This window comes from Hemiscyllium ocellatum, chromosome 6 (genome assembly GCF_020745735.1).
Source record: "Hemiscyllium ocellatum isolate sHemOce1 chromosome 6, sHemOce1.pat.X.cur, whole genome shotgun sequence".
NCBI lineage: Eukaryota > Metazoa > Chordata > Chondrichthyes > Orectolobiformes > Hemiscylliidae > Hemiscyllium > Hemiscyllium ocellatum.
This window is the reverse complement of record NC_083406.1, coordinates 106,866,605-106,893,853: the sequence shown is the minus strand read 5'-3', so window position 1 is coordinate 106,893,853 and position 27,249 is coordinate 106,866,605. Positions and strand designations below refer to the sequence as shown.

Below are 27,249 nucleotides of genomic sequence, written 5' to 3'. Positions count from 1 at the left end.
GCAACTCCCCCCACCCTATCTCACATACTTCAAATTCCCAACATCTTACTTTTCCCATTCCCTGAAGCACTCCCACTTGCTGGAGACATCTCCCTGATACTGCAAGGCATAAAACTTCTCCATCTCACCGAAATCCCACCTTTTCTTAAAGTTACAGCAACACTGAATGGCCATCCTAACATCATTAAAACCCATGGAACCACCCTGTAATGATGTGTTAGCCCTCTCTCCTGCTTGTCTCCAATCTGGAACAAAACAAGTTGCATCTTTTAAAGATAATGATGGCCCCAAGAACAACGATAAGTGCATATAAAATGCCTTCAGTGTTACTCTATCTTCTCAGAATACATAGAATAGAATTCATAGAATCCCTACAGTGTTTCATTTGTTGGTTATCCATGTAGAAATCATGCTGCATCAATTGAAACTTATTTTTCTAACCAACCTGTTCAGAAATGTTATCACACGCCTCTGGAGCAGGTGGGACTTGACGCTAAGATCATTAGAATTACCACACTGACTAATCCATCTTGTGTAGTTTAAAGCTCAGTATTAAATGTGGGGAGGAGAACATACAGGGATGGAGGGATGTCCAACATAGCCAATTAATGGAGAAGAAAGGAAGGAAGTCTTGAATTTACCTAAGTTTGCATGAGTCCTGGACACCTCAAATATTTACAGCAAATAAAATACTTTTAAAGAGCAGTTACTGTCGCAAAGTAGGAAACATGACAGTTTGTGAATGATAAGGACCTACCAACTGTTATGAAATATTGGCTAGGTAATATGATTTATTGGTTCCAAGTTAAATATTGATCAGGACATTGTGGATAACTCTCTTGCTTTTCTAAGAAATAGCACTGTAGGATTTATTTATATCCACTGGAGGGGAGAGTCAAGGCCTCAGTTTAACACCTCATCTGAAATATGGTACCTTTGAGAGCCCTCAATCCATACTGAAGTGGGAATGCCAAATTAGGATTTCTGCTCATTTTTCTGGAATGTTATGTCAACCTAAAACCTAATGAGTTAGGGACCAGGGTGCTACCACTGAGCCAAGGCCAGCAGCTGTAGCAGCAGGCATGAAAATATAATTAAATGTTTAAATATTTGAAGCACAGAAAGCTCCTGGCATCATCTGCAAATACCATGTTTGTTTAAGAATCTGACTCGAGCACAGCTAAGTCCAAGACCTGTTTGTGGAACTATCTCGTACAGGTGAGCTGCATCCCGTGAGTCTCACCAAACTCCTAACTTGGCGTAGGATCTGATCAGAGTTTGGTCACTGGCTGTTTGGAATGCTTTTTCGTTTGGCTTATCGTCATTAGCTGTAAATGCCCCCATCTGTCACCCGAACAGGATGCCACACACTGTCTCAATTTTCAACAGATGAAGAAGGGTTCCGAGTAAAGAGCACAAAATCTATGGCAGCACAAAGCCTTTGTAACAACATGCATGTACCATGTGAACAGTGGCAGACATGGTCTCCAGAGGACTACTGACTGATTATTCCCAAAAGAAGCAAATGAACTTTTGCAAACACAGCAAAGAATAGCTAACTATTTGCCAATGCGAGTGAAGCTTATGAATATGTTTCAATGATACAGAGTTCTGTTCCAATCCCATTTCAGCTGGAACAATGTGATGAATACCTTGCCTTCAGGTATATTTAGTCCTTTCCAAATTGTTGATGATAATATTCCATTGTTTTGCGAATTTGTGGACAAAGCATCCTATGGGATTTCTAAGCTAAAAGTTTTGTTCCACAGGAGGTCTCTCAGGACCCAGGCTGAGAGTCTGAATTTTGAAATAATGAGTTTTATCTTCCAATTTGATTTTTGGAGTTAAGATTCCACAAGTTTCCTTTGTGAGCTGAAGTCAATGACCACATTGAAAGTTAATACACAAAAGGTAATTTACAGGAAGAGTTCAATGAGTCCTTTAGCAAAGGCATTAAAGGTGTCCAAACTGTCATTTAAGACAGCTCCAAACATTACTGATAAATGCTGCAGTGATCCAACCATTCCATTCCTATCAATCAGTTACCGCCTACCACCTTTGTCCTCCACTTCCTACAAATCTCATTCAATGTTGAATTATAACATTGGAGTAGCACGGTGGCTCAGTGACTGAATTGAATTGAATTGAATTGAATTTATTGTCACATGTACTGAGTCACAGTGATAAGCTTTGTCTTGCGAGCAACACAAACAGATCACAGAGTTAACTAGCACAGATAGTAAATAATAGGTAAACAGCGGCAAAAACAAAAACACAGGTACAGGCGAATGTTAAGAGTTTGTGAGTTCATTCTAGTATTCTAACAACAGTAGGGTAGAAACTGTTGTGAAACCAGCTGGTGGGTGTGTTCAGGCTTCTGTACCTTCTCCCCGATGGTAGAGGTTGTAGGAAAATATTTGCCAGGATGGGTTGGATCTTTGAGAATGCTGGCAGCCTTTCCTTGATAGTAGTAGATGGATTCTAGAGATGGGAGGTTGACTTTTGTGATTGTCTGGGCCGAGATCACCACCCTCTGTCACCATCTCCGATCTTGAATGGTACAGTTGCTATACCAGGTAATGCTATATCCAGACAGAATGTTCTCAATGGCGTACCTATAAAAGTTGGCAAGGGGATTCACCATCATGCCAAATTTCCTCAGCTGCCTGAGGAAGAAGAGATGTTGTTGGGCCTTTGTGACCAGTGCGTCCACATGAAGATCCAAGAAAGCTTGTTGCTGATGACCACTCCCAGAAGCTTGACACACTCCACTCTGTGCTGTTGATGTGTAGGGGGGCAAGAGTAACATCCCACCAAAAGTCAATAATGAGTTCCTTGGTTTTGCTGGCATTGAGAGCTAGGTTGTTCTATGTGCACCATTTTTCCAGGTCTTTAACTTCCTGTCTGTAGTCTGCTTCGTCACCATCTGAGATTTGACTGACAATGGTGGGGTCATCCGTGAATTTGTAAATGGCATTAGTCTGGTATTTGATGATGCAGTCATCGGTACAATGCATACACTAGGGGGTTGAGTATGCACCCCTGAGGTGCTCCAGTGTTGAGTGTTAGTGAGGAGGAAATATCATCCCCAATCTTCACTGATTGTGATCTGTGGGTCAGGAAACTGAAGATCCAGTTGCAGAGAGTGGGGTTTAGTCTGAGATCAGTAAGTTTAGTAATTAGTTTCTTGAAGGCTGAACTGAAGTCAATGAGTAGGATTCTTACGTAGCTGTTCTTGGTGTCAAGATGTTCTAGGAGGAGCGATGGGCAAGTGATATGGCATCTGATGTGGATCTGTTGGTCCAATAGGCAAACTGGAGTGGGTCAAGAGTAGTGGGGAGGCTGGAGTTGATTAATGCCATGACCAGCCTTCAAAGCACTTCATGATCACCGACATTAGGGTCACTGGGCGGTAGTCATTGAGACATGATGCGTGAGGCTTCTTAGACACAGGGATGATGTTGGCCCTCTTGAAACAGGCAGGGACAGTGGCCTGCTGCAAGGAGAGGTTGAAGACCTCTGCTAACCTCTGGTTAGCACTGCTGCCTCACAACGCCAGGGATCTAGATTCGATTCCACCCTCAGGCAACTGTCTGAGTGGAGTGTCTACATTCTCCTCGAGTCTGTGTGGGTTTCCTCCCACATTCTATGTTGTACAGCTCTATGATTCCAAAGATGTGCAGGATAGATGGATTGTCCTTGGGAAATGTAGGGTTACAGGGTTGTGGTGAGTCTGGGTAGGATGCTCTTTATTGGGGTGTTGTGGACTTGATGGGCTGAATGGCCTGCTTCCACATTCTAGGTAATTCTGTACAGTCTGAAGCTGATGCTACCAGCCTTCAACTTGTTGCAATGTGAAGTCACAAACAAATCCCAATGAATACCCATCATGTAAAATGATAGTTTGAATTCCATTACTTCATCTGTTTTCTCGGTTTACTACAATGTTGCAAGCAATATACAAGATTTAATGCCCAGCTGCAAAACATTTATACTATGATGTCATTCCTGAAATGGGAGAGATTTTCTCATTACCTACTGCTTCATACAAACTCGATCAGGATTGATGGCTGGGGAGAATGGGGTGGACATTGGCTGAATACACAATCCATAGATGTCCTATTTTTGATTTTTCCCCTCAGATATAACAGTGAATATGCCCTTTCCTCGTCAGACTGGAAGTCGTGTTAATGAAGCATGTTTATCAAGCAATGCATCCCTGCTCAAGAATGACATAATGCAAGCTGGCAGAAATGCCACTGCTTTCTGGTCTCTGGCATCACTATGGAGACAGAGGTGAAGTCTGCACATTCAGTGCCCTGAAAGCCAATCACCAGACAAATCAGTTCCACTCAGCCAATGTGCCCATTCCAGCAATATAAGGACAGGCCAGTCAGACTCTAGAGCCTGTTGCACTGTTCAATCAGATTGTGGCTGATCTGGCTCTTAATTCCATCACTTCTTTGGTTCAGTTCTCCTTAACAACCTTGTTTTTATCAAAGTCATCAACCTCAGTACTGACATTTTCAATCGCATTAACAGCTATTTGGAGAAGAGTTTTTTTTTAATTCTTTCATTGGATTTAGACATTCCAAGCTGTTTCTCATCAAGCAGTTAAGAGGCAACCCCATTGCTGTGGTCTGGAGTTACATGTAAAGGCATCCAATTTCATTCCTTCAAGAATGTCAGTGCACCAGATGGGATTTACAGTAATCAGCAATTACTACATGATAACCATGAGACTAGCCAGCTTTTCTAAAATTCCCGATTTTAAGTTAATTCAATTTTCACCACCTGCCATGGTAGGAATCAAAATAGTGTCTCTACAGCATTAGCATGGGACTCTGGATTACTAATCGAGTGATATTATCACCACCTTCCCCAACCACACAGTAAGTTCCTTTTCCAGAGTTTTAGCCCATAGCAGCAAGATTCAACAGAGCATCATTTTCTTAGGAGGCTGCTTGCTCTCTGATCGCCACAGGGCAAGTCAAAGTTCATTGGAAGCTTTTGTGTCTTTCAATGCGATGCGAAGTTATAACGCAACATGCATGTGCACTTGCTTGCCATATAACATGAATAGTAAGAGGTCCCAGCACATGAGAGTTAACTTCAGAATTGAGGCTCCCAGCAAAGAAACGCACTGCATTTTGGAAACTTACATATGCGCATCTCGTCAATTTCAATCCATTATCTCTCAATTAAATCAACAATGTCAGGTATTGACTTTCCAGTGATATTGGAGAACTGTTCTCAACACAGTAGTTCAGAAGAGTTGGGTATGTTTTAAGAAGCTGTAATCCCAGCAGAGAACCAACATGTTGGAAACATGGATCAGTTCAATTGAGTAATCTTGCCCTGGAGTCAGAAGGCTGTGGGTTCAAATCCTACTTCATGTGCTTGAGCACAAAATCTAGGCTAACATTTCGTCACAGTCTTGAGTGACTTCTATATTTCTCAGATGAAAGCTTAACTGAGGCCCTGTATATCTTCTCACATGGATATAAAACATACCATTAGGAAGGAGCATAGGTGAAATCAACATTAATCCCTCTGCCAACATTATTAAAAGAGGTTATTTTGGTGTTTGTTAAAGCTGGATGCCACATAGCTAAGTGGCTAAAGTCTGAGCTTGGGTTAACACTTTGTAAATTTGTAAATGTTAGTCTTTTATTCTTCTGAATCATTTGCTTGCTCTCCCTAAGCTGCCATGAATTTCAGATACTTGAACTGCAAAGTGATTAAGCACAAGGGGATCTCCACAGCCCTTCCACCACCTACAGAGCCCAGGTCAGGAATTAAAAATCACACAACACCAGGTTATAGTCCAACAGGTTTAACTGGAAGCACACTAGCTTTCGAGCGACGCTCTTTCATCAGGTGATAGTGGAGGGCTTGATCGTAACACAGAATTTATAGCAAAAATTTACAATGTGATGTTGCATTCATGTAGAACTCTGAGCTCAAAAACTGCATGAATTTATGTAAAACTCTGTTATCTCACTTTTTAGATTAGAATCAATCTAAACATCATGGCATAGACAGAGAACACAGGGGCCAACACCTTCAACATATTGTCTAGCTATCACCATTGTTAACAACTAACTCAAGAATGCAACTTTAAAAAAAGTTTTGTGATTTACACATGAAAGAACTGAAACTATCGCTGTATTCTAACAGATGAAAGGTTTAACAGACAATCAATTTTTCAGTGTATAATTTCAGTTACATCACACTGTAAATTTTTGCTATAAATTCTGTGTTACGATCGAGCCCTCCACAATCACTTGATGAAGGAGCGTCGCTCCGAAAGCTCATGTGCTTCCAATTAAACCTGTTGGACTATAACCTGGTGTTGTGTGATTTTTAACTTTGTACACCCCAGTCCAACACCGGCATCCCCAAATCAGGTCAGGAATGTAATGGATTGCCTGGATGAGGGCAGCTCCAACAACATTCAAGAAACTTGACACCAATCAGGAAACAGTGGCCCGCTTGACTGGCATTTATTAACCACTTTCAAAATTCTCTCCCTCCAGCTGTGTGAGCCCCCTACAAGATGCACTGCAGCAATTAACTCAGCTTTCTTTGTCAGCACTTTCCAAATCTGTGACCTCTCTCGCTTAGAACAGCAAGGACCGCATCTGATTGGCAACACGACTGCCTGCAAGTTCCTATCAAAGTCTCACATCATCCTGACTTAGAACCATATTCCTGCACTGTCGCTCAGTCAGAATCCTTGAATTCAAACTGAAGTTAACTCGAATACTCAAAACCTGCTCACATCTGCTGGATCAACATGCTTGATACACTGCTTTCAAGGGACAAGACAATGCCAGCACACGCATTACAATCTAAATACTGACATCTGACACTGCAGTTCGCCTTTGTGACTTTGTGATCTGGAAGCTTGCACAGCAGTGGGAGAGGGTGTGCTCGTAACGAACGTGACTGTTATGGATTCCCTGGGCCCCAATGAATCTTTATTCCCTTTTTTGTCTGCTTTTGTAGGTGACTTTGATACAGTCAATAGCAAAAAAAATGAAATTCAACCTAGAGTTTTATGTAAGACTATGTATTTAAAAATGCATTTGGAAATTCCCTATTTCCACTTTCACTCTGGTTTACAACTGTTTCCAAATTCTTCTCATTCCTCACTGTCACAATCCTGTATCCACAGATCTTGGAAAAGTGTTAGAAGAGCACTAAATCCCAATTATTCCAGTTGTTATCAAAATTATTCAGCATCATCATGTTACCCTGTCTTTCTCTATTTTTAAACAGAAGTAATAGAAAGATGATGTGTCTTTTATTGGGAGGGGGGTGTATTTTACAGCTCCTCAACTTCTCAAAGGGCTGTTTTCAATGGTGGGGGGTCCCATGTAAAATAGGTCAAGAGGGTAAGGACTTCTACCCAGTGCCCATAATATAGGATTGAAGGGGTGGATTAAGCATCCTCTTGGCAGACTGCCCTGAGGTGTACTGAGACCCTCAACATCCTTATGAAGTAGTAACTAAGGATCTCAATCCTCCTCTAATACCACAATATGCTGGGGAGTGGAAAACTAAAGAGAATGGGGCATCTGTTCTTTCATCAAGGGAAAGAAGGGACTTACCTAACTTGGAGAGGTGCCTTGTGTGTAGCGCGCGGAACCCCTTAGACTGTACTGCTGCCACCTCCCTGCCTCTCCACACTTGGTCTCTGTGCTGTATGCAAGCAGTGTACTCACTTTAAAAAAATCATCTTATTGATGTCTTCAAAGTGGAAGCCAACAACAATGCTTCAACATAATGAGTTGTTTAAAATTTCCAGAACCAATCACAAAACTAATTATAATTAAGGGCAACATTAACTTTTTCCGTCCTATGCTCTACCACCTCTCTCTCTTATATGTTGAGCTGCACTATTGTTATCCCCTCTCCAATCCCAACAACTGAGTTCCACAGCTGTCCCTTGCATCAGTGGCTCCTGGCAACCCACATCACCTCTCCTTGATTTCCAAGTGTGAGCAAAGAGCAAAGGAGCAGGGGAGAAGCCATGAGGAGAAAGTGAGATCTGCAGATGCTGGAGTATCAGAGCTGAAAATGTGTTGCTGGAAAAGTGCAGCAGGTCAGGCAGCATCCAAGGAACAGGAAATTCGACGTTTCGGGCATAAGCCGATGAAGGGCTTATGCCCGAAGAAGCCATGAGGCACAGCCTCCTCCAACCCGTGCGTTGGATACCTAACCCTGGGCACACAAAGTGTCCTGGCAGCAGCATCCAAATGAAAGGTGTTGGGATACTTCAAAGTGCAGCATTGAAGGACTGAGCTGTAAATGGATCAGTGATGGGCCATGAGGGTGTGGTAGGTCTGGCATATGTTCAGAGCCAACATCCGTGAATGGGAAGGTACATGTTGACATAGTCCATGGAGCGTGCTCTGAGACATTGGTGACTGCTGTCTGGAATGTCTGGAATCGCCTTGTAATGTTCCTGATGTCAAGAATGGTCAGCATCGAGTTTCAATAAATGAGGTTAGATTAACTAATAATGACATGTTAATACATATAAATGGATGCAAATAAGTCTCTTCCTGCTTACTAGTAAGAATCTGTCCCACCTTTCAACACACAGTTGAAGAATTGGATATTTTGCTCTTGACATTAAGATTCATCTTACTGCTGATCTCACCCTATTTCCCAAATTTTCTGCCAATGCCCACATCATGCAGTGGTTGAGAAGATTCCACTCTCTGTCACTTTAAACATAGAAATATAGAAACTAGGAGCAGGAGTAGGCTATTCAGATCTTTGAGCCTACTCCAGCATTCAGTATGCCCAAGCTGATCCTCTATCTCAACACCATCTTCCCATTTTCTCTCCACACCCCTAGTGCCTTAAAAATGTAACTATCTCTTTTCTGAATATACACAGCGACCAGGTTTCCCCAGCCTTCCATAGCAGTAAATTCTATAGATTATCCACACGCTGTGTGAAGAAATGTTTCCTCATCCCTCTCCTAAATGGCCTTTGTAATCTGAGATGACCTTCTTCATTGTCAACTACATCACCAATTTTGGTGTCAACCACAAACTTACTAACCATGCCTCCTAAATTCTCATCGAAATCATTTAAATAGATTACAAAGGTGGACCCAGCATTGATCCCTGCAGAACACCACTGATTACAGGCCTCTGGGTCCGAAAAGCAACCCTCCACCATCCCTCTCTGTCTCCTATTGTCAAACTAATTTTGTATCCAATTGGCATACTCTTCCCATGTGACCTAGTCTACCATGCAGAACCTTGTCAAAGGCTTTATTAAGAAGACAACATCCACCGCTTTGCTCTCATCAATCGTTTTGGTTACGTTTTCAAAAAACTCAGTCAAGTGTGTGAGATATGATTCGCCACACACAAAACCATACTGATCATCCCCAGTCAGTTCTTGCCTCTTCAAATCCATATAAATCCTATCTCTCAAAACCCTTCCAACAACTGACCTACCACTGATGTCAAACTCACCGTGGTTTCCCATTGCAAGGGCTAGCTGCCAATACAATCGAGGAGTTCTATACATCAAAGGCAGGGGACCTGGAGGCTTCATGCCCCCTTTGATAGGGTAATGAGGGGGAAGGTCTCCCCCAAGACTCAACAATCCCATCTGTGTTTTTTATCTCTCCAATCCTCCATCTAAAATATAAACACTGTTACTTCTAAAGGTCTCTGATCTGCCCCAGCAGTGCTATTATGCTCATCACTCTGTCTTTCCACAGCTATCCTGAACAGTTCATTCCGCACCCTCTGCAAACCTGTTCAAAATTGTTTATGTTACTCTAATCAAAAAAACCCAAAGAACTGTGGATGCTGGAAATCAGAAACAAAATCAGAAATTACTGGAAAACCACACAGGTCCAACAGCATCTGTGGAGAGAGAAACAGAGTGAACGTTTCAGGTCCAGTGACCCTTCTTCAGAACGAGGTCACTCAACGTGAAACATTGACTCAGTTTCTCTCTGCACAGTCGCTGCCAGGCCTGCTGTGTTTTTCCAGCAATTTCTAATTTTGTTGCTCCTACTACTTGCCCACCCATTACCTGAAATAGAGGGAAAGCCATTTGCTGTTTGAATACAGTAAAAAAAACTCCCTGATTTTTACCACATCCCTCAGTACCATGTATATTTTAAATCCCTTCATTGGCTCTTAGACTAGCCAACTGTTTGTTGCTAAATATATATTTAACAAAATGTGTGTCAGTTCTTTCAACAATGCTTGGAATTCTAACCTTATTGTCTCTGATCCTCTTCCTACCAATTTCTTAAATTATTTTTTTAACAGATTATGCTTTACAGGGAAGAACAAAAGGAATAGATGCAAGAATACAGCTTGTTGAGTCTAACCACCATTCAATATGGCTATGGCTCACTTTTAGCTTCAGGTCACTTTCCCAACCATTCCCAATATCCCTTAATTAGCTGAGAGTTTAAGCATCTGAGCTTTAAGTATATTCAATTATGGCGCATCCAGACTTCTTTGTGGTGCGGAATTCCACAGATTCACAACCTCTGAGTTAATACCTCCTCACCTTAGTTCCAAATGATTGCTCCCTTCAGGTGATTCTACACGCACCAGCCAGGGGAAATAAACTCTCAGTAACTACCATGTCAAATAGCTTCCATTCATCATCTTGAATATTTTGATTAGATTACCTATCATTCTTCTAAACTCCTGAGAGTACTGGCCCGGTTTATTCAGCTTCCCAGCCCAGGGACCAATCTAGCGAACCTCTGCAAAAGCCTCCCTCTCACTTTTTCCTCTATCTCTCCCTCTCTCTCTCTCTTTTAAATCTTCCAACGCAAATGTATCCTTCCTTAAATGTGGAGACTGAAACTGCACGTAGTACCTTAAGTGCAGTTTCACCAGAGTTCTTTACATTAATTGCAAGACTTCCTTATACTTACAATGAAGGCTAGTTTGCCATTTGCTTGCTGTACCTATATACCAACTTTTTATCTTCCATGTATAGGTACATTCAAAAATTTTGAATATCAACATTTATAAGCTTGATGTCTTTCAAAAAAAATTACACTTTTCAATCTAATCTGAATAATCTCACACATGCCCACTTTGTATTCCATCTGCCACCTTGTTGCCTACTAACAAAATCTAGGAGAAAGTGAGGACTGCCGATGCTGGAAATCAGAGTCAAAGGTGGGGTGCTGGAAAAGCACAGTAGGTCAGGCAGCATCCAAGGAGCAGGAGATTTGACGTTTCAAGCCCAAGCTCTTCATCAGGAACATTCCAGATGAAGAGCTTATGCTTGAAATGTCGACTCTCCTGCTCCTCGGATGTTGTCAGACCGACTGCGCTTTTCCAGCACCACACTACTTAGCTAATCTCTGTACAGATTGTTTGCCCTCTGCAAAGCGTGCATTCATCATAAATCTTTAGTTACAATACTGTCTGTCTTAGATTGCAAATCATTGAGGTCTCAGTGATGATGCTTGTACCACTCCACAAGCCACAATTCAAAATGTTCCATTTGTTTCCATTTCTAGTCCTTTTTAAAAATTCATTCATGGGGTCTGAGTATCATTGGCTGGGCTAACTTTTATTGTCAATCTCTAACTCCCTTGACCTGAATGGCTTGCTAATAAATTTGATGGGTATTTAAAGCAATCAAAAATGTCTACATTTGAGCAGCAATTAATTCTATATTTTTCCTGAATTTACTTTTCACTATGTGCGCCATCACTGGATTCAAGCTCATGTGCTCAGGACAATAGCCTGAGACTCTGGATTACTAGTCCAGTGACATTACCACTATGCTACCAGTTCCCTGGTTAACCACTCATCTGTGCATACTGACACACCTCCCCAAGTCTCTGAGTCCTTTCTCTATACGTTAATTTTTTTATTCGTCACTTTATTGAATGGCTTTAAATGCAAGAATGCTGCATCTGCTATTTCTCTTTATCTACTCAACTGGTTATATCCTCAAAACTTCAAATAAATTTATCAACCATGTTCTTTACTATGTTTTCTTGGTGTATCATTCAGACTTAATAATAGTCTGGCATTTTCCCAATGACTAATGTCAGGCTTAGCAGCCTGCAGATCCCCGTTTCTTTATCCTTCCTTCCCTGATTACACTTGCCTCCTCCAAATCTGGAATTATTCCAGGATGTAGGAAATTCTGCAAAATTAGAGCTAGCACATCCACTATCCCTGTGGCTATCTGGATGAGAAGTCTTTGGTGTAGTCCAGGGATTTGTTGTGTTTTAGTCCATTACTTTTAGTCTATTTCCAATACTTTCCTCTGATGACACTAATTGACTTAATTCCCTCACTCATTTTGATTAGATTCCCTACAGTGTGGAAACAGGCCCTTCAGCCCAACAAGTCCACACTGACTGTCCGAAGAGGAACCCAATCAGACCCATTTCCTTCTGACTAATGTACCTAACACTATGGGCAATTTAACATGGACAATTCACCTGACCTGCACATCTTTGGACTGTGGGAGGAAATCGGAGCACCCAGAGGAAACCCACGCAAACACAGGGAGGATGTGCAAGCTCCACATAGACAGTCACCCAAGGCTGGAATTGAACCTGGGATCCTGGTGCTGTGAGATAGTAGTGCTAATCACTGGGCCGTCAAATCCCCAAATTTTAACTCCTTGGTTATATTCTAGATCTCATATTTAATTTGTGTCATATACTGTGAAGACAGACACAAATATTTATTCAATGCCACTACCATCTTTTCATTTCCCATGGTAACATGATTTCCTGATGGAGCAACGTTTCGACTAGCAATGCTCTTTTCATATGCTTCAGAAAGTATAGATCAGGTTAGGTTAGATTTCCCTCAAATTCTGTTTTTCCCTTTCTATCAACTTTGTGGTGACCTTATGTTGTTTTCAAAAATTTGAAATCCTCAGGCTTATGATCATTCTTTGCAAATTAGTTAGGTTCATCCTTTAACCTAATATCATCCTTAAACCTTCCTAGGAAGCTACAGATCAAGTTTTGTCACTCATGATGCTTTTTCCAAAGGAATGTTTTTGTTAAACACTTTGAATTTTTCTTTAAATGTTTTATGTCAGAGAGTCTGAGCGCAGAAAAGTGTCTACAGCACAGAAAAAGGCCCTTCAGTACACTGTGCCTGCAACCATCAAAACAAACACCTTAGCTATTCTAATCACATTTTCCAGGACTTGGCCCAGAGCCTTGTATACCTTGGCATCACAAGTGTACATCTAAACACTTCTTAAATGTGCTGAGGATTTCTGGCTCCATGATCACAGGCACTGAGTTCCAGATTTCCACCATACCGTGGGTGTAATAAAAATCTTCACACCCCCTCTACCATCAAGTGATGACCCCTGGTCATTGCTCTCTACATCAATGGGAAAAGTTTCTTCATATCTTCATAATTTTATACTTCTCAATCATGTCCCCTCTCAGACACCTTTGCCCCAAACCGCAGTCTATCCAATCTCTCTTCACAATTAAATATCTCCAGCTGAGGCAGCATCTTGGTTAGTTTCCTCTGCACCTTCTCGAGTGCATTCTCAAACTGCACATGATACTCTAGCTGTGGTCTCGTCAAATTTTTATGCAATTCAAGCACAACCTGTTATGCTCTCAAACTCCCCATCCTGGCTTATAAAGACAAGTATCCTGTATGTCTTCTCAACCACTTATCTAACTGTCCTGTTATCTGAAGGGACCTGCACACCAAAATCCCTCTGATTGTTGGTGCTTCCCAGGGTCCTACTGTTCATCATGTATTCCCCTGCCTTATTTGTCCTGTTTAAATCAGCTCACATTTATCCAGATTGCATTCAGTTATCATTGATTATGCCATCTCACCAGCCAGTCTTTATCCTCCTGGAATCAGGGGCTATACTCCTCACTATTTACCACCAAACCAACTTTCATATCATCCACAAACTTACTGATTAATGTTCCTGCACTCAAGTCTAAATTGTTTCTATGTACCACAATCAGCAAGGGCCCCACCACTGATCCCTGCAGAACTCCACATAACCACTCGAGCCATTTTAGGAAAATAACAAGAGACCTTATCAAATGTTTAAGACTCTTAGGGAGCTTGACAGGGCAGATGCGGAGAAGCTGCTTCCCCTTGTAGGGGCATCTAGGATCTCAGGGCATAATTTCACAGTAAGGAGCTCCCCATTTAAAAAAGAGATAAGAAGAAATGTTCTCCCTCGGAGGGCAGTGAATCTTTTGAATTCTTTACTGGGGTATCATTAAAGTCAACGCTGAGACGGACAGATTTTTAATCAGTAAGTAAATCAAGGGTTATGGGAAAAAGGCAGGAAAATAGAGTTGAAAACTAACAGATCAGCCAAAACAGGTTTGATAGAAGGAATGGCCTACTTGTGCTCCTCCATCTTGTGGTCTTATAATTTTTATCAATCTATTCATTTCTCTTCAAATGGATTATCTCTTAACAATCAAAAGTTTAGCCCTCAGTTTGTTCAATTTGTCCTGATAGCTAAACAATTGGAGTTCAAGTTAAATTCACATGATAACGGGTTCCATCAAAGGCCCTGTTGTCCTCTTTCAGACAGTTGGAATTTCTGGGGTGGAGCTGAACCTCTGTTTTCTCCTTTTACATTGTTGTTGCTTCCCATCACACATGGTCATGTGCAGGGCAGCTTCACTGCACTGAAAAGGATGATTCCGCAGTACTCGCCCTGAACTGGTAGTTGGAATGTTGGAGGTGTGCCAAGCTTCTCTTGTGGCAAAGTGTCAGCTCAGCCAGTGCTCAGTGAAGAATAATCTCATCTTCTGCTCCAGTAGAGCAATGCACGGCTTTGGAAATGGTCATTTACATCTTTTAGGATCAATTACCTTCTTGTTTGGTGTTTTCTCAGTAGGACTCATGTTAAGTTTAATTGGTATAATTTCCTCCAAGGCCTTAGAAAAAAACCCAGAACAAACAGTATGTCCTCGAGTCAGCAAAGGACTACCCCTGATTTGTGGTGGCGCAGAAGAAAATCCTCCAATCGCCTTCCCTCTAATGGAATTCAATAGGGGGATAGGAGGACTTGAGGCCATAATTGTATTGTTGCTAGGCTAGGAATCCAGAGAGCTAGGTTAAGGTTCTGGGGTCATGAGTTTGATGGCAAATGGTGACATTTGTATCAATGAGAATCTGGAATAACACTACACCGGCACCACTCCCCACCTCTTCCTCCGCTACATTGATAAACCACCAGGGATATATTTCCCTCACCACCCCTTTCCGCCTTCCGCAAAGACCGTTCCCTCCATGACTAGCTGGTCAGGTCCACGCCCCCCTACAACCCACCCTCCCATCCTGGCACTTTCCCCTGCCACCGCAGGAACTGTAAAACCTGCACCCACACCTCCTCCCTCACCTCTATCCGTGGCCCTAAAGGAGCCTTCCACATCCATCAAAGTTTTACTTGCACATCCACTAATATCATTTATTATATCCGTTGCTCCCGATGCGGTCTCCTCTACATTGGGGAGACTGGGCACCTCCCAGTAGAGCGCTTTAGGGAACATTTCCGGGACACCCACACCAATCAACCACACTGCCCCGTGGCCCAACATTTCAACTCCCCGTCCCACTCTGCCAAGGACATGGAGGTCCTGGGCCTCCATTACTGCCACTCCCTCACCACCTGGAGGAAGAACGCCTCATCTTGTGCCTCGGAACACTTCAACCCCAGGGCATCAATGTGGACTTCAACAGTTTCCTCATTTCCACTTCCCCCACCTCACCATAGTTCCAAACTTCCAGCTCAGCACAGTCCCCATGACTTGTCCGGACTTGTCCTACCGGCCTATCTCCTTTTCCACCTATCCACTCCACTCTCTCCTCCCTGACCTATCACCTTCATCCCCTCCCCCACTCACCCATTGTACTCTATGCTACTTTCTCCCCACCCCCACCCTCCTCTAGCTTATCTCTCCACACTTCAGGCTCACTGCCTTTATTCCTGATGATGGGCTTTTGCCCGAAACGTCGATTTCGCTGCTCCTTGGATGCTGCCTGAACTGCTGTGCTCTTCCAGCGCCATTAATCCAGAATGCTGACCATGTGCCCACTGTCAGTTCTTGTGAAAACACACCTTGTTCACCAAATTCCTTTAGGGAAGGAAATCTGCCATCCTTTCCTGGTCTGGACTCCACGTGAGTCCGGATCCACAGTTATGTGGTTGACTCCTGACTACCCTCTGAAATGGCTGAACAGGTCATTCAGCTCAAGCAGTAATTACAGATGGGCTGGGACAGCTAGTGATACCCACATTCCTTGAATGAATAAAACCAAAACGTACTGTAGGTGGGAGAGGGATCAGAACCAGTGGGGACCCAACTGCTTTGTTTATTCATTTACAGGATGAGGCCATCAAAGGCTAGGCTAGCATTTGTTACCCATTCCAGGATGTAGGTAAGAGTCAAGCACATTGAAATGGGTCTGGAGTCACATGTAGGCCAGACCAGGTAAGGATGTCAGTTTTATTTCCTGAAGTACATTAGTGAACCAGATGAGTTTTTCCAACAGTGGATGCATTGTCAACATTAGACTCTTAATCCCAGATTTTTATTATATTCAAATTCCACCACCTGTCGTGGCAGGAATCAAAGCCAGGTCCCCAGAACATTACCTGGATCTCCAGATTAATAGTCCAGCGATAATACCACTAGACCAAACCCCGCCCCTCCCCCAAACTATGAATAACACAAACCAAATACTTAAATAGATGTCATCAGATAGTTCCTAACCCACCTCAAAGTATACAAGATTTTCCCATCATTCCATATTCTAAGCAGCTGATTGGGCGTGGTGATCCAGTGAGCATCTGCCTTTTTGGAATTCCTGAAGATAGTGTCTGGTATCCATATGAATCCAACCATGTTGCTATTGAGAGTGATGATTTTCATTGTACTGTTGAACCGCAGGCGACTGTCAATCCAGGTCTGAGCAAAGAAGATGTCAATGGTGTACTCCTGCAAAACAAAGGCAAGACCTAGTAAGTCCAGCAGAGTTGAACACAGAGTAACAAAATTCCACACATGTCAAGAAAGCAACACTTACTGAGCAGCTTCTAAAAGAGAGGGTGAACCTTTTAATTATGCTTTGGATCACAGTTAACTTCTGGGAGATAGAGTCATAGAGATGCACAGCATGGAAACAGACCCTTTGGTCAGACCCATGCACACCGACCAGATATCCCAACCTAATTTAGTCAAACCTGCCAGCACCCCGCCCATATCCCTCCAAACCCTTCCTATTCATATACACATCCAAATGCCTTTTAAATGATGCAATTCTATTAGTCTCCACCACTTCCTCTGGCAGCTCATTCCATATACCATCCTCTGCGTGAAAAAGTTGCCCTTAGGCCTCCTTTATATCTTTCACCTTTCATCCTAAACCTATGCCCTCTAGTTCTGGACTCCCCCACCCCATGGAAAAGACTTTATCTATTTATACTATCCATGCCCCTCATGATTTTGTAAATCTCTATAAGGTCACCCCTCAGCCTCTGATGCTCCAGGGAAAACAGCCCCAGCCTGTTCAGCCTCACCCTGTAGCTCAAATCCTCAAACTCTGGCAACATCCTTGTAAATCATTTCTGAACCCTTTCAAATTTCACAACATCTTTCCGATAGGAAGACCAGAATTGCACGCAATATTTCAACAGTGGCCTAACCAATATCCTGTACAGCTGCAACATGACCTCCTAACTCCTGTACTTAATACTCTGACCAATAAAGGAAAGCATACCAAACGCCTTCTTCACTAACCTATCTACCTGCGACTCAGAACAGTTTCTTTTTAAATACATTCACTCAGAGGTTTGAGAGTCACTCGTAGGGCTAGTAAGGTGGGAGAGCTGTCTCCCAGGACTGCTGCATTCTATGTGGTGAAGGAATTCCTACAGTGCCATCCATTTAATGGACATGGCTGAGAGACTTACCAGTCATTTCAGAGCACTGTTACCAGTCAACCATTTTGTTGTCGGTCTGAAATAACATACAGCCCAGACTGGGTAAGGGTAACAATTCCACTTCTGTAAAGGTTGGTTAAGTAACAACTTGGTAAGAACATTGGAACGGGGTAGACCATTCAACCCTTTGAGTCAGTTCTGCTATTCTAGATTATGACTAACCATCTACCACATTCTTGTGCGATGTCTTTAGCATCTAGGAATCCATCAATGTCTGCCTTAAAATCACTGACTAAGCTTCCACAGTCTTCTGGCTGGAGAGAATTCCAAAGGTTCACTAGCCTGTGAGTAAATCAGTTCCTCCTTATCTCGGTCCGAAATGGCTTGTCTATTTTCAGAGATATTGCGACACACTGCTGGAGCAGGTGGGACTTGAACCGGGTTTCTCGGTTCAGAGGGAAGATTGCTACCACTTTATCACAAGAATCCCTTGAAAGTTGATGGAGTGAGAACAGCACAAGCTCAATCCCTTAGTGGTCTCAAATCACCAACCTTTTATTAAAGCCAAACCCGCTGACTAATTGTGTCACAGGAGATCCTCCAATTACTAGATAAAGTAACATAAACCATTATTCCACCTTTATTAAAATGCATATGTACAGTCGTAGATTTTAAAAGAAAACTGAAATACTTTATGGTGTTCTAAATTGTGGGGTTTAGGTTTGGTTTTTTTCTATTCATTCATGGGATGTAGGTATCATTGGCTGAGTCAGCATTTATTGCTCATCCCTTGCTTTAATCGTTCAAAAATTTCAATCAATGAGATCACCTCATTTCTACCATCTTCAATTCTAACTTATTCTTTCTTGTGTCTGTGAGTCATAGAGATGTACAGCACGGAAACAGACCCTTTGGTCCTCGTATCCATGCCAATCAGATATCCTAAATAAATCTAGTCCCATTTTCCACCACTTGGCCCATATCCCTCTAAATCTTTTCTATTCATATACCCATCCAGATGCCTTTTAAATGCTGCAATGGTACTAGCCTCCACCCCTTCCTCTGGCAGCTTGTTGCATACACGCAGCACCCTCTGCGTGAAAGAGTTGTCTCTTAGGTCCCTTTTATACTTTTTTCCTCTCACCTTATACCTGAACCCTCTAGGTTTGGATTTCCCAACCCTGGGGAAAAGACCTTGTCTATTTACCCTATCCATGCCGCTCATGATTTTATAAACCTCTGTAAGGTCACCCCTCAGCCTCCTGCACTCCAGAGAAAAAAACAGCCCTTGCCTATTCAGCCTCTCCCTATTGCTCAAACCCTCCAACCCTGGCAACATCTTGTAAATCTTTTCTGAACCCTTTCAAGTTCCACAACATCCTTCCTATAGCGGGGAGACCAGAATTGCACACAGTATTCCAATAGTGGCCTAACCAATGACATATACAGTCACAACAAGACCTCCCAACTTCTATGCACTGACCAATAAAGGCAAGCAGGTCAAAAATGTGTTGCTGGTTAAAGCACAGCAGGTTAGGAAGCATCCAAGGAACAGGAAATTCGATGTTTCGGGCCAGAGCCCTTCATCAGGCTCTGGCCCGAAACGTCGAATTTCCTGTTCCTTGGATGCTGCCTAACCTGCTGTGCTTTAACCAGCAACACATTTTCAGCTCTGATCTCCAGCATCTGCAGACCTCACTTTTTACTCCAACAAAGGCAAGCATACCATATGCCTTCTTCACTATCCTGTCAAACAGCGACTTCACTTTCATGGATCAATGAACCTGCATTCCAACGTCTCTTTGTTCAGCAACACTCCCCAGAGCATTATTATTAAGTGTTTAACACCTGCCCTGATTTGCCTTTCCAAAATGCAGCACCTGACATTTATCTAAATTAAACACCATCTGCCACTCCTCGGCCCTTTGGCTCATCTAATCAAGATCCCATTGTACTCTAAGGTAGCCTTCTTTGCTGTCCACTACACTTCCAATTTTGGCGTCATCTGCAAGCTTGCTAACCAGACCTCCTACGGTCACATCCAAATCATTTATATAAATGATGAAAAGCAGTGGGCCCAGCAGCGATCCTTGTGGCACACTGCTAGTCACAGGCCTCCAGTCTAAACAGCAGCCCTCCACCACCACTCTCTGTCTTCTACCTTTGAGCCAGTTCTGTTTCCAAATGGCCAGTTCTCTCTGTATTCCATGTGATCTGACTTTGCTGACCAGTCCAGCGTAAGGAACCTTGTCAACACCTCACTGAAGTCCATATAGATCACGTCCGCCACTCCGCCTCCATCAATCTACTTTATTACTTCTCCAAAAATCTTAATCAGTGAGTCACTTAGTCCATCAGTGTGAAATGCATTATTTCATTTCCTACCTCATATACAATATTTTATAACTTGATTTATTTTATATGCAGTTTACTTATCTGCAGTTTACTTGATAAAGGTTTGCAAAGAAATTGAGAGAATATTTGTCTACTAGTAACATGTAATGATAAGACTGTTATCATTATATAAATAACTATTTTCAATGAGAATTAAAAAGAAGCTGGAAAATAGTTTGCGAAGGATTTTAACCTTACCACCCTGGTTGAAACCAGCAGACGGCAGTTAAATCTCCTTGGTTACTTGCCAAATGGATAGCTGGCCAAATCATGACAGTTCTAATTTTAAAGGGCATCTCTGTACAGGTGGCTGATCCAGCCACCCACAGCCAGCGAGGTCCATAATTGACATTTCCCTATTGGAACCCAATGAAAGTATTGGTGTCTGACAGCCATTTTAACTTGTGTGTGAACAGGAAAGCCACTGTGTGTTTCCTGCCAAGTGAAGGCCAGTTTGCAGAGGGTCCAGAATCTGTTGATGACCTTGCTCTGATGTTGTCCCCTCCCCACCCTGAACTTACAAAATCTAGATTTCACCCTTTTCATAGAGCCCTCCATCCTTACCCTTTATCTGTGCCACTTCATTTCACAAGGCTGACAATGGCTTCCCATCCAAACTGAGCAGAAAATTAGACAGCCAGTATATCAAATGAGACCCAGTGATTATTGCTATTTTCATATCTTCACATATGTCCCTTGGAGAACATGCTAAAAGTCCTTGAATAACCTGCAGGCTGATCAACAATCTGACAGGCTTTGAAGTCATCTCTCCTTCTATAGCTTTATCATGTTTATACCAATATCATTTGTTAATAGTATGCACCAGGAAGGTTTTATGGATGCCCACTACCCCTACAATTGATGATTGGGCCTGGGAGTAACCCATTTCAGCTGGCACCCAACTGGGTGCCAATCCACAATTTCACATCAATGCTTTATTTGTCTGAAATTTGAACCCTGGGCCATTTTTTTCTCAGTGATGAAACTGCTACCATTAATCCAAAGGCTGAATCCTAGAAAACAAGTGGAATCAGTGGTTTCCCGCCAGAAACGCATTAACCATTAAAATCCAATCTCATCCCTCAGCATTGTTAAAGTGGACAAACTAATGACAGGACACATTGACTAGAATCTTCTGGAATTACAAAGTCTACTGAGGGCAGGACCGGACCCGGTCTGGGTCCTGAGCTCTCTGTATTGGCAGTTATTCTGCCTGTTAAATTCTATGGCAGGCAACCAAATGACTGCCTGCCTCTTTACCTGCCATCATATTATGGATGTTGGGTGGAATATGAACACAGGAGGGACAATGGAAGAATCTGATGAGAGAGCCATCCAGGATTTCTAAAAGTGGTCACTAACTGAGGTCTTGCACTCTTGATTGTCTGCCCTGTGGCCATTCCATCCCCCACAATACTTCAGTGAGTAATTTGTCATTTGCAGATCGAGCCTGCCCTTGTGGAAGTTAACACTGGGGAGCCATCCCAAAGGAGTTTACAGTTACTTTCCCAGCATCTCCAACTCTCCAACCCACTTCCCATTGCTGGGAACATTGCTGCCATTCCGTACTTTATGCTGAGTATTACAAATTGAGGTATTTAACATCCAGGATTGTTGACATTCAAGAATTCTCCATGGCTCGTTGGTCACGGTCTCAGTGGTGAATCAGAAAGCTGTGTATTTAAGTGCACTCCAGAGACCAGACCACAAAGATGGGCGGCACGGTGGCACAGTGGTTAGCACTGCTGCCTCACAGCGCTTGAGACCCGGGTTCAATTCCCGCCTCAGGCGACTGACTGTGTGGAGTTTGCACGTTCTCCCCGTGTCTGTGTGGGTTTCGTCCGGGTGCTCTGGTTTCCTCCCACAATCCAAAGATGTGTGGGTCAGGTGAATTGGCCATGCTAAATTGCCCCTAGTGTTAGGTAGGGGTATGGGTGGGTTGCGGGTCGGTGTGGACTAGTTGGGCCGAAGAGCCTGTTTCCACACTGTAAGTAATCTAATCTAAAAAAAAGTCAAGGCTGCGCTGCACTTCTGCAGCTCCCCCATCTTTTAGTTGAGTTGTTAAACTAAGACACTGCCTGTTGTCTCTCAATGGCGCAAAAAAATCACACGGAGCTTTCTCAAAGAGGAGTCGGGTGCTTTCCCCAGATTTTACCAATTCATACATTCATACAATGCAGAAAAGGCCCATCAGCCCATTGAATCTGTACCAACATAACTACCAGTAAAAGTACGCCTGCACTTGTCCCATATCCGTGGGTGTTCTGATATTTGAAGCACTCATCCAAATATTGTAAGGTTCCCAATTCCACTAGCTTGCCAGGCTGTGCATTCCAGATTCCCACCACCTGATGAGTGAAAAGTTTTTATTCCCAAAACCCCCCTGAATCTCCTGACCCTAAAACTATGCCCCCTCATGACTGACACCTCAACCAAGGTGAACTGCTGCTCTCTATTCACCCTGTCCCTAACCCTCATAATCTTATACACCTCAACCAATCCAGCCCTGAAGAAGGGTCACTGCACCCAAAACATTAACTCTGATTTATCTTCACAGATGCTGCAGAGCTTTTCTAGTATCTTCAGTTTTTGTTTCTGATTTACGCATCTGTAGTACTTTCAGTTTATTTTTTGCCTCAATCAATGTTTACCTAATAGTAATTACACTTCAAACATACTTCATTGGATGTAAAACTCTCCGTGCATCTGCTGTCCCCACAAATGTGCTCTGTTCAATCCCAGTGTAAGCTCCATTCTGCCTGGTCTACAAGAGACACAGCCACGTCTGTCTGTGTGACTGTAAATGGTGTATGTCTTTGTTTCTTATTAGAGTGGTATACCTGATAATACAAGTAGGAGAGTAAAACTGAAGTGATGCATAACAACTATTATATCTCAGAGAATAAAGGAAAGCTTTGTAACATGATTTAAAGGTATATTTTTATGAGTGTAAGGTAAGTTACACTTTTAACTCCGAAGCTTATAAAATCTACGTAAATATGTGAACGTTAATGTGGTGACATGATTGTATCTTGGCCCTATGATCTCTGGATGGTGGTGGGTGGGTTTAATTCCGCAAGGATAATCAGAGATGTAATCACTGTCAATGTACTGAGAGACAATCAACACTTCATTACTGAGTAATATCTGTTACTGTATGCTGCAAGGTAATTAGATCTTGAACATCATGCATATTCGGCATTTACCAACATAATGGTCACTGCATTTCAATTCACGATACATCAAGGCATTAAGATAACTCTCAGACACCATCTGTCATTACATAAGCAAGAAGAAATTATTTTTGGTGATTTGGTTAAATTTCTAAGTCTGATATGACTTGGAGAAATAGGTTGAATTCCATTTTGATCTTGATTTTTGCTACTATGCACTTCACAATAAAATGTGCTAAGAAAAATATTACCACTACTGCTACAAACTGCTTCAAGGCTGATAACATTTTAAAACATATTTGAACATACAGAAAGTGACTGTATTTGAAGTTGTAAAGATTTTACTGTAATAAGAAAGTGAAATGAACAATTGCTCTTGCACAATTCAGCAGGCAACTTACATGTTAAATGATAGAAAAAAATTCCTCATTTAAAATCTGAACATATCCCTCCATGATTTTCATTTTCTCTGTCACTGAAGTGTTTACTTTATTATCCAGGAACCAGTCCAAAACTAATCTCATTTTTCATTAACTTGTTTCCTTTTTTCTTTTATGGCTGAATGACTTCTAATCCCTGAAGTAAATCTAACGGTGAAGGCTAATCTAGGGATCCCTTCTTCCAATCAAAGCTAGGGTAAATGTCCAACCCCATATAAATCCTCATAAATGTGGTCTCTTCAATCCCAGTGCGAGCTCCATTCTGCATGGTCTACAAGTGACACAGCCACTCCTGTCTATTTCTGTTTTCCTGTTGTTTCAGCTGCTGTAGACTATTTGCCTCTCAAGGTCCATTTCACAGGTACATAAAAAGACAGGAATGGGCAATTTGGATTGTTGCACCTGCTCTGTTATTCAATTTGATCATGGCCTATCATTTATATCAATGCACTACCTTCATTGTTAAAAATCACACAACACCACGTTATAGTCCAACAGGTTTATCTGGAAGCACCAGCCTTCAGAATGCTGCTTCTTCATAGGGTGGTTGTGGAGGAACCTGATGAATTCCTGATGAAGGGCTTTTGCCCAAAACGTCAATTTTCCTGCTTGTCAGATGCTGCCTGACCTGCTGTGCTTTTTCAGCACCACTCTGATCTAGACTCTGATCTCCAGCATCTGCAGACCTGACTTTTGTCTATCAGAGGATATACCCAAGTCCTACACCGGCACTTCCAAATCATCACTACCTTCACAACTTTCAATGGCTTTAGTTTCCAGAAACGTATCAATTTATTTCTTGAATCAATGACTGAGCTTCCATTGCATTCTGGGGTAGAGAATTCCAAAAATTCTCACCCTCCGAATGAAGAAATTCCTCTAGATCCATGGCTTCAATGAGACCACCCTGAGATTACATCCCTGGCTTTAAATTCATAGCCAGTGAAATATCTGAACAACATACACCCTGTAAGAAGTTTGTAAGTTTCACTAAGTTCCACCCCTTATTGCTTGAAATTCTAGGAAATACAGACTCAGTGTCCTCAATCATCCAATGATAATGCGTATCACATGTATATCATATCCAGTAGAAATGCTATCTTCAAGATCCACAATTCTAGTCTATCATGGAATTAAACCAATATTTTAAAGAATAATTGGCTACAGACCTGACCTTTCCAAAATTTACTTGTCTTGGAAACTAACAGACTACCTATAATAGCCCAGCAACCAGGTCCCCCTGCCCATCCCTTCTTTAACCTAATATAACCAAGTGGGTTCGTTGTCAGGCAAGATTCAGAACAGGTCACATGACCTCTTCATTCACTTTACTCCACATTCAAGGGACAATGCAAACAAAGCAATATAATTCTTCATATTTGTAACATCTTTACAAAGAAAAGCATAAGTTATAGCTTCCAAGTGTTCTTGCCTTTTGGTTATGAACAATGTTCTACGAGGGCGGCACAGTGGCACAGTGGTTAGCACTGCTGCCTCCCAGCGCCAGAGACCCGGGTTCAATTCCTGCCTCAGGTGACTGATTGTGTGGAGTTTGCATATTCTCCCCGTGTCTGCGTGGGTTTCCTCCGGGTGCTCCGGCTTCCTCCCACAGTCCAAAAAACACATGCAGGTTAGGTGAGGTTAGGTTAGGTTAATCTATCAGAGATTGGTAGATTCTTGTTGTCTCAAGGAATTAAGGGCTACAGGGAGAACGCTGGTAAGTGGAGTTGAAATGCCCATCAGCCATGATTGAATGGCAGAGTGGACTCGATGGGTCGAATGGCCTTACTTCCACTCCTATGTCTTATGGTCTTATGGAATTGGCCATGCTAAATTGCCCGTAGTGTTAGGTGAACGGGTAAAATGTAGGGGAATGGGTCTGGGTGGGTTGCGCTCCGGTGGGTTGGTGTGGACTTGTTGGGCTGAAGGGCCTGTTTCCACACTGTGAGTATTCTAAAAAAAAAGGTGGGGGGGAGTGTGAAAGACTCAAACTTGTTAAACAAATGCAGTTAATCTCGCACTTTATGTACTTTCTCTGCAGCCGTAACATTGTGTTCTTCACTAAGTTCTATTATCTTTGTATGCTGTGGTCTGTTGGTACTGCAAGCAAAACAAAAACTTTTCATTGAACCTAGTACATGTGACAATAATAAATCAAATTAGTAAACACATGATCTTTCCTGAATGATTAGTATTGACAAACAATAAGGGTTTAAATTTGAAGTTTTGCACCAATTTGAGCAATGTCACTTTTCAAAAACTTTTTCACAGGATTTGGCCATTTCTGGCAATTTCAGATGAATTGCCCACTGGTAAGCTGCACTGCATTTAACATGGTGTAGGTACACGAATAGAGCTATTAGGATGGAGATCCAGGGTTTTGACCAGTATAGGATCAGTACCATGATCAGTCAACATGATGTGTGCCCTGGCCTGAACATTTGGGTGAGCAGTGTTTCCGTGCATCTGCTGCCCTTGTCCTTTAGGTATCAGAGGTTGGGGGGTTAAAAGGTGCTGTCAAATTAAGCTTGATGAGTTGATGCATCTTCTACATGTTAAACACAATGACACTAAGAATTGGTGAAAGCTGTAAGGGCTTAATGCCATGGATCAAGTGAAACCAAGTATTAAAGTTGTCTTGGACGATGCCAAGCTTCTCAAGTGTTGGTGGAATTGCACTCATTCAGGCAAGTTGCTGGTAAATAGTAAAAGTCAGGATGTTGATAGAGGGGATTCAGTGATGATAGTGCATTTGAATTTCAAGAGGAGATGGTCTGATTCTCTTTAGTTGGAGATGGTGTTCACTTAGCACTTCTGTGGCCCAAATATTATTTGTGACCATGATGACAATCATGTTTTGTTTTATGCTACTTATACCATTGTATATCTGAAAATGATAACATTCAAGAGAGTTTTAAGGGGATACTATGCTTGACTGTTGCAAAATATCAATTATATTAAATATTGCCTAGAAACAGGGGTGAGCCTTCTACATTTAGAATCCCAGTATGAAAACAGGCTATTCAGCACATCGAGTCCACACCAACAGCACCCCACCCAGACCCACTCCCCTTATCCCATCCTTCATCCACCCAGCCTGCACATTCCTGGGCACTATGGGCAATTTAGCATGGCCAATCCACCTCACCTGCACATCTCTGGACTGTGGGAGAAAACCAGGGCACCTGGAGGAAACCCCCACAGACCCAGGGAGAACATGCAAACTCCACACGGCCAGCCAACCAAGGTTAGAATTGAACTCAGGTCTCTGGTGCTGTGAGGCAGTAGTCTTAGCCGTCAAG

At 42.4% G+C, this 27,249-nt stretch overlaps 1 protein-coding gene across 2 annotated transcripts in view; it reads right to left on the bottom strand.

The window, feature by feature from the left end:
- The window catches only part of LOC132816854 (gamma-aminobutyric acid receptor subunit gamma-3), a 605,764-nt gene that overhangs the window by 382,862 nt on the left and 195,653 nt on the right, over positions 1-27,249 (bottom strand). For both annotated transcript variants that reach the window (XM_060826837.1, XM_060826836.1), the window contains exon 4: positions 16,776-16,996. In XM_060826837.1, the coding sequence (XP_060682820.1) occupies positions 16,776-16,996 (221 nt within the window). The remainder of the gene's footprint in view (positions 1-16,775; positions 16,997-27,249) is intronic.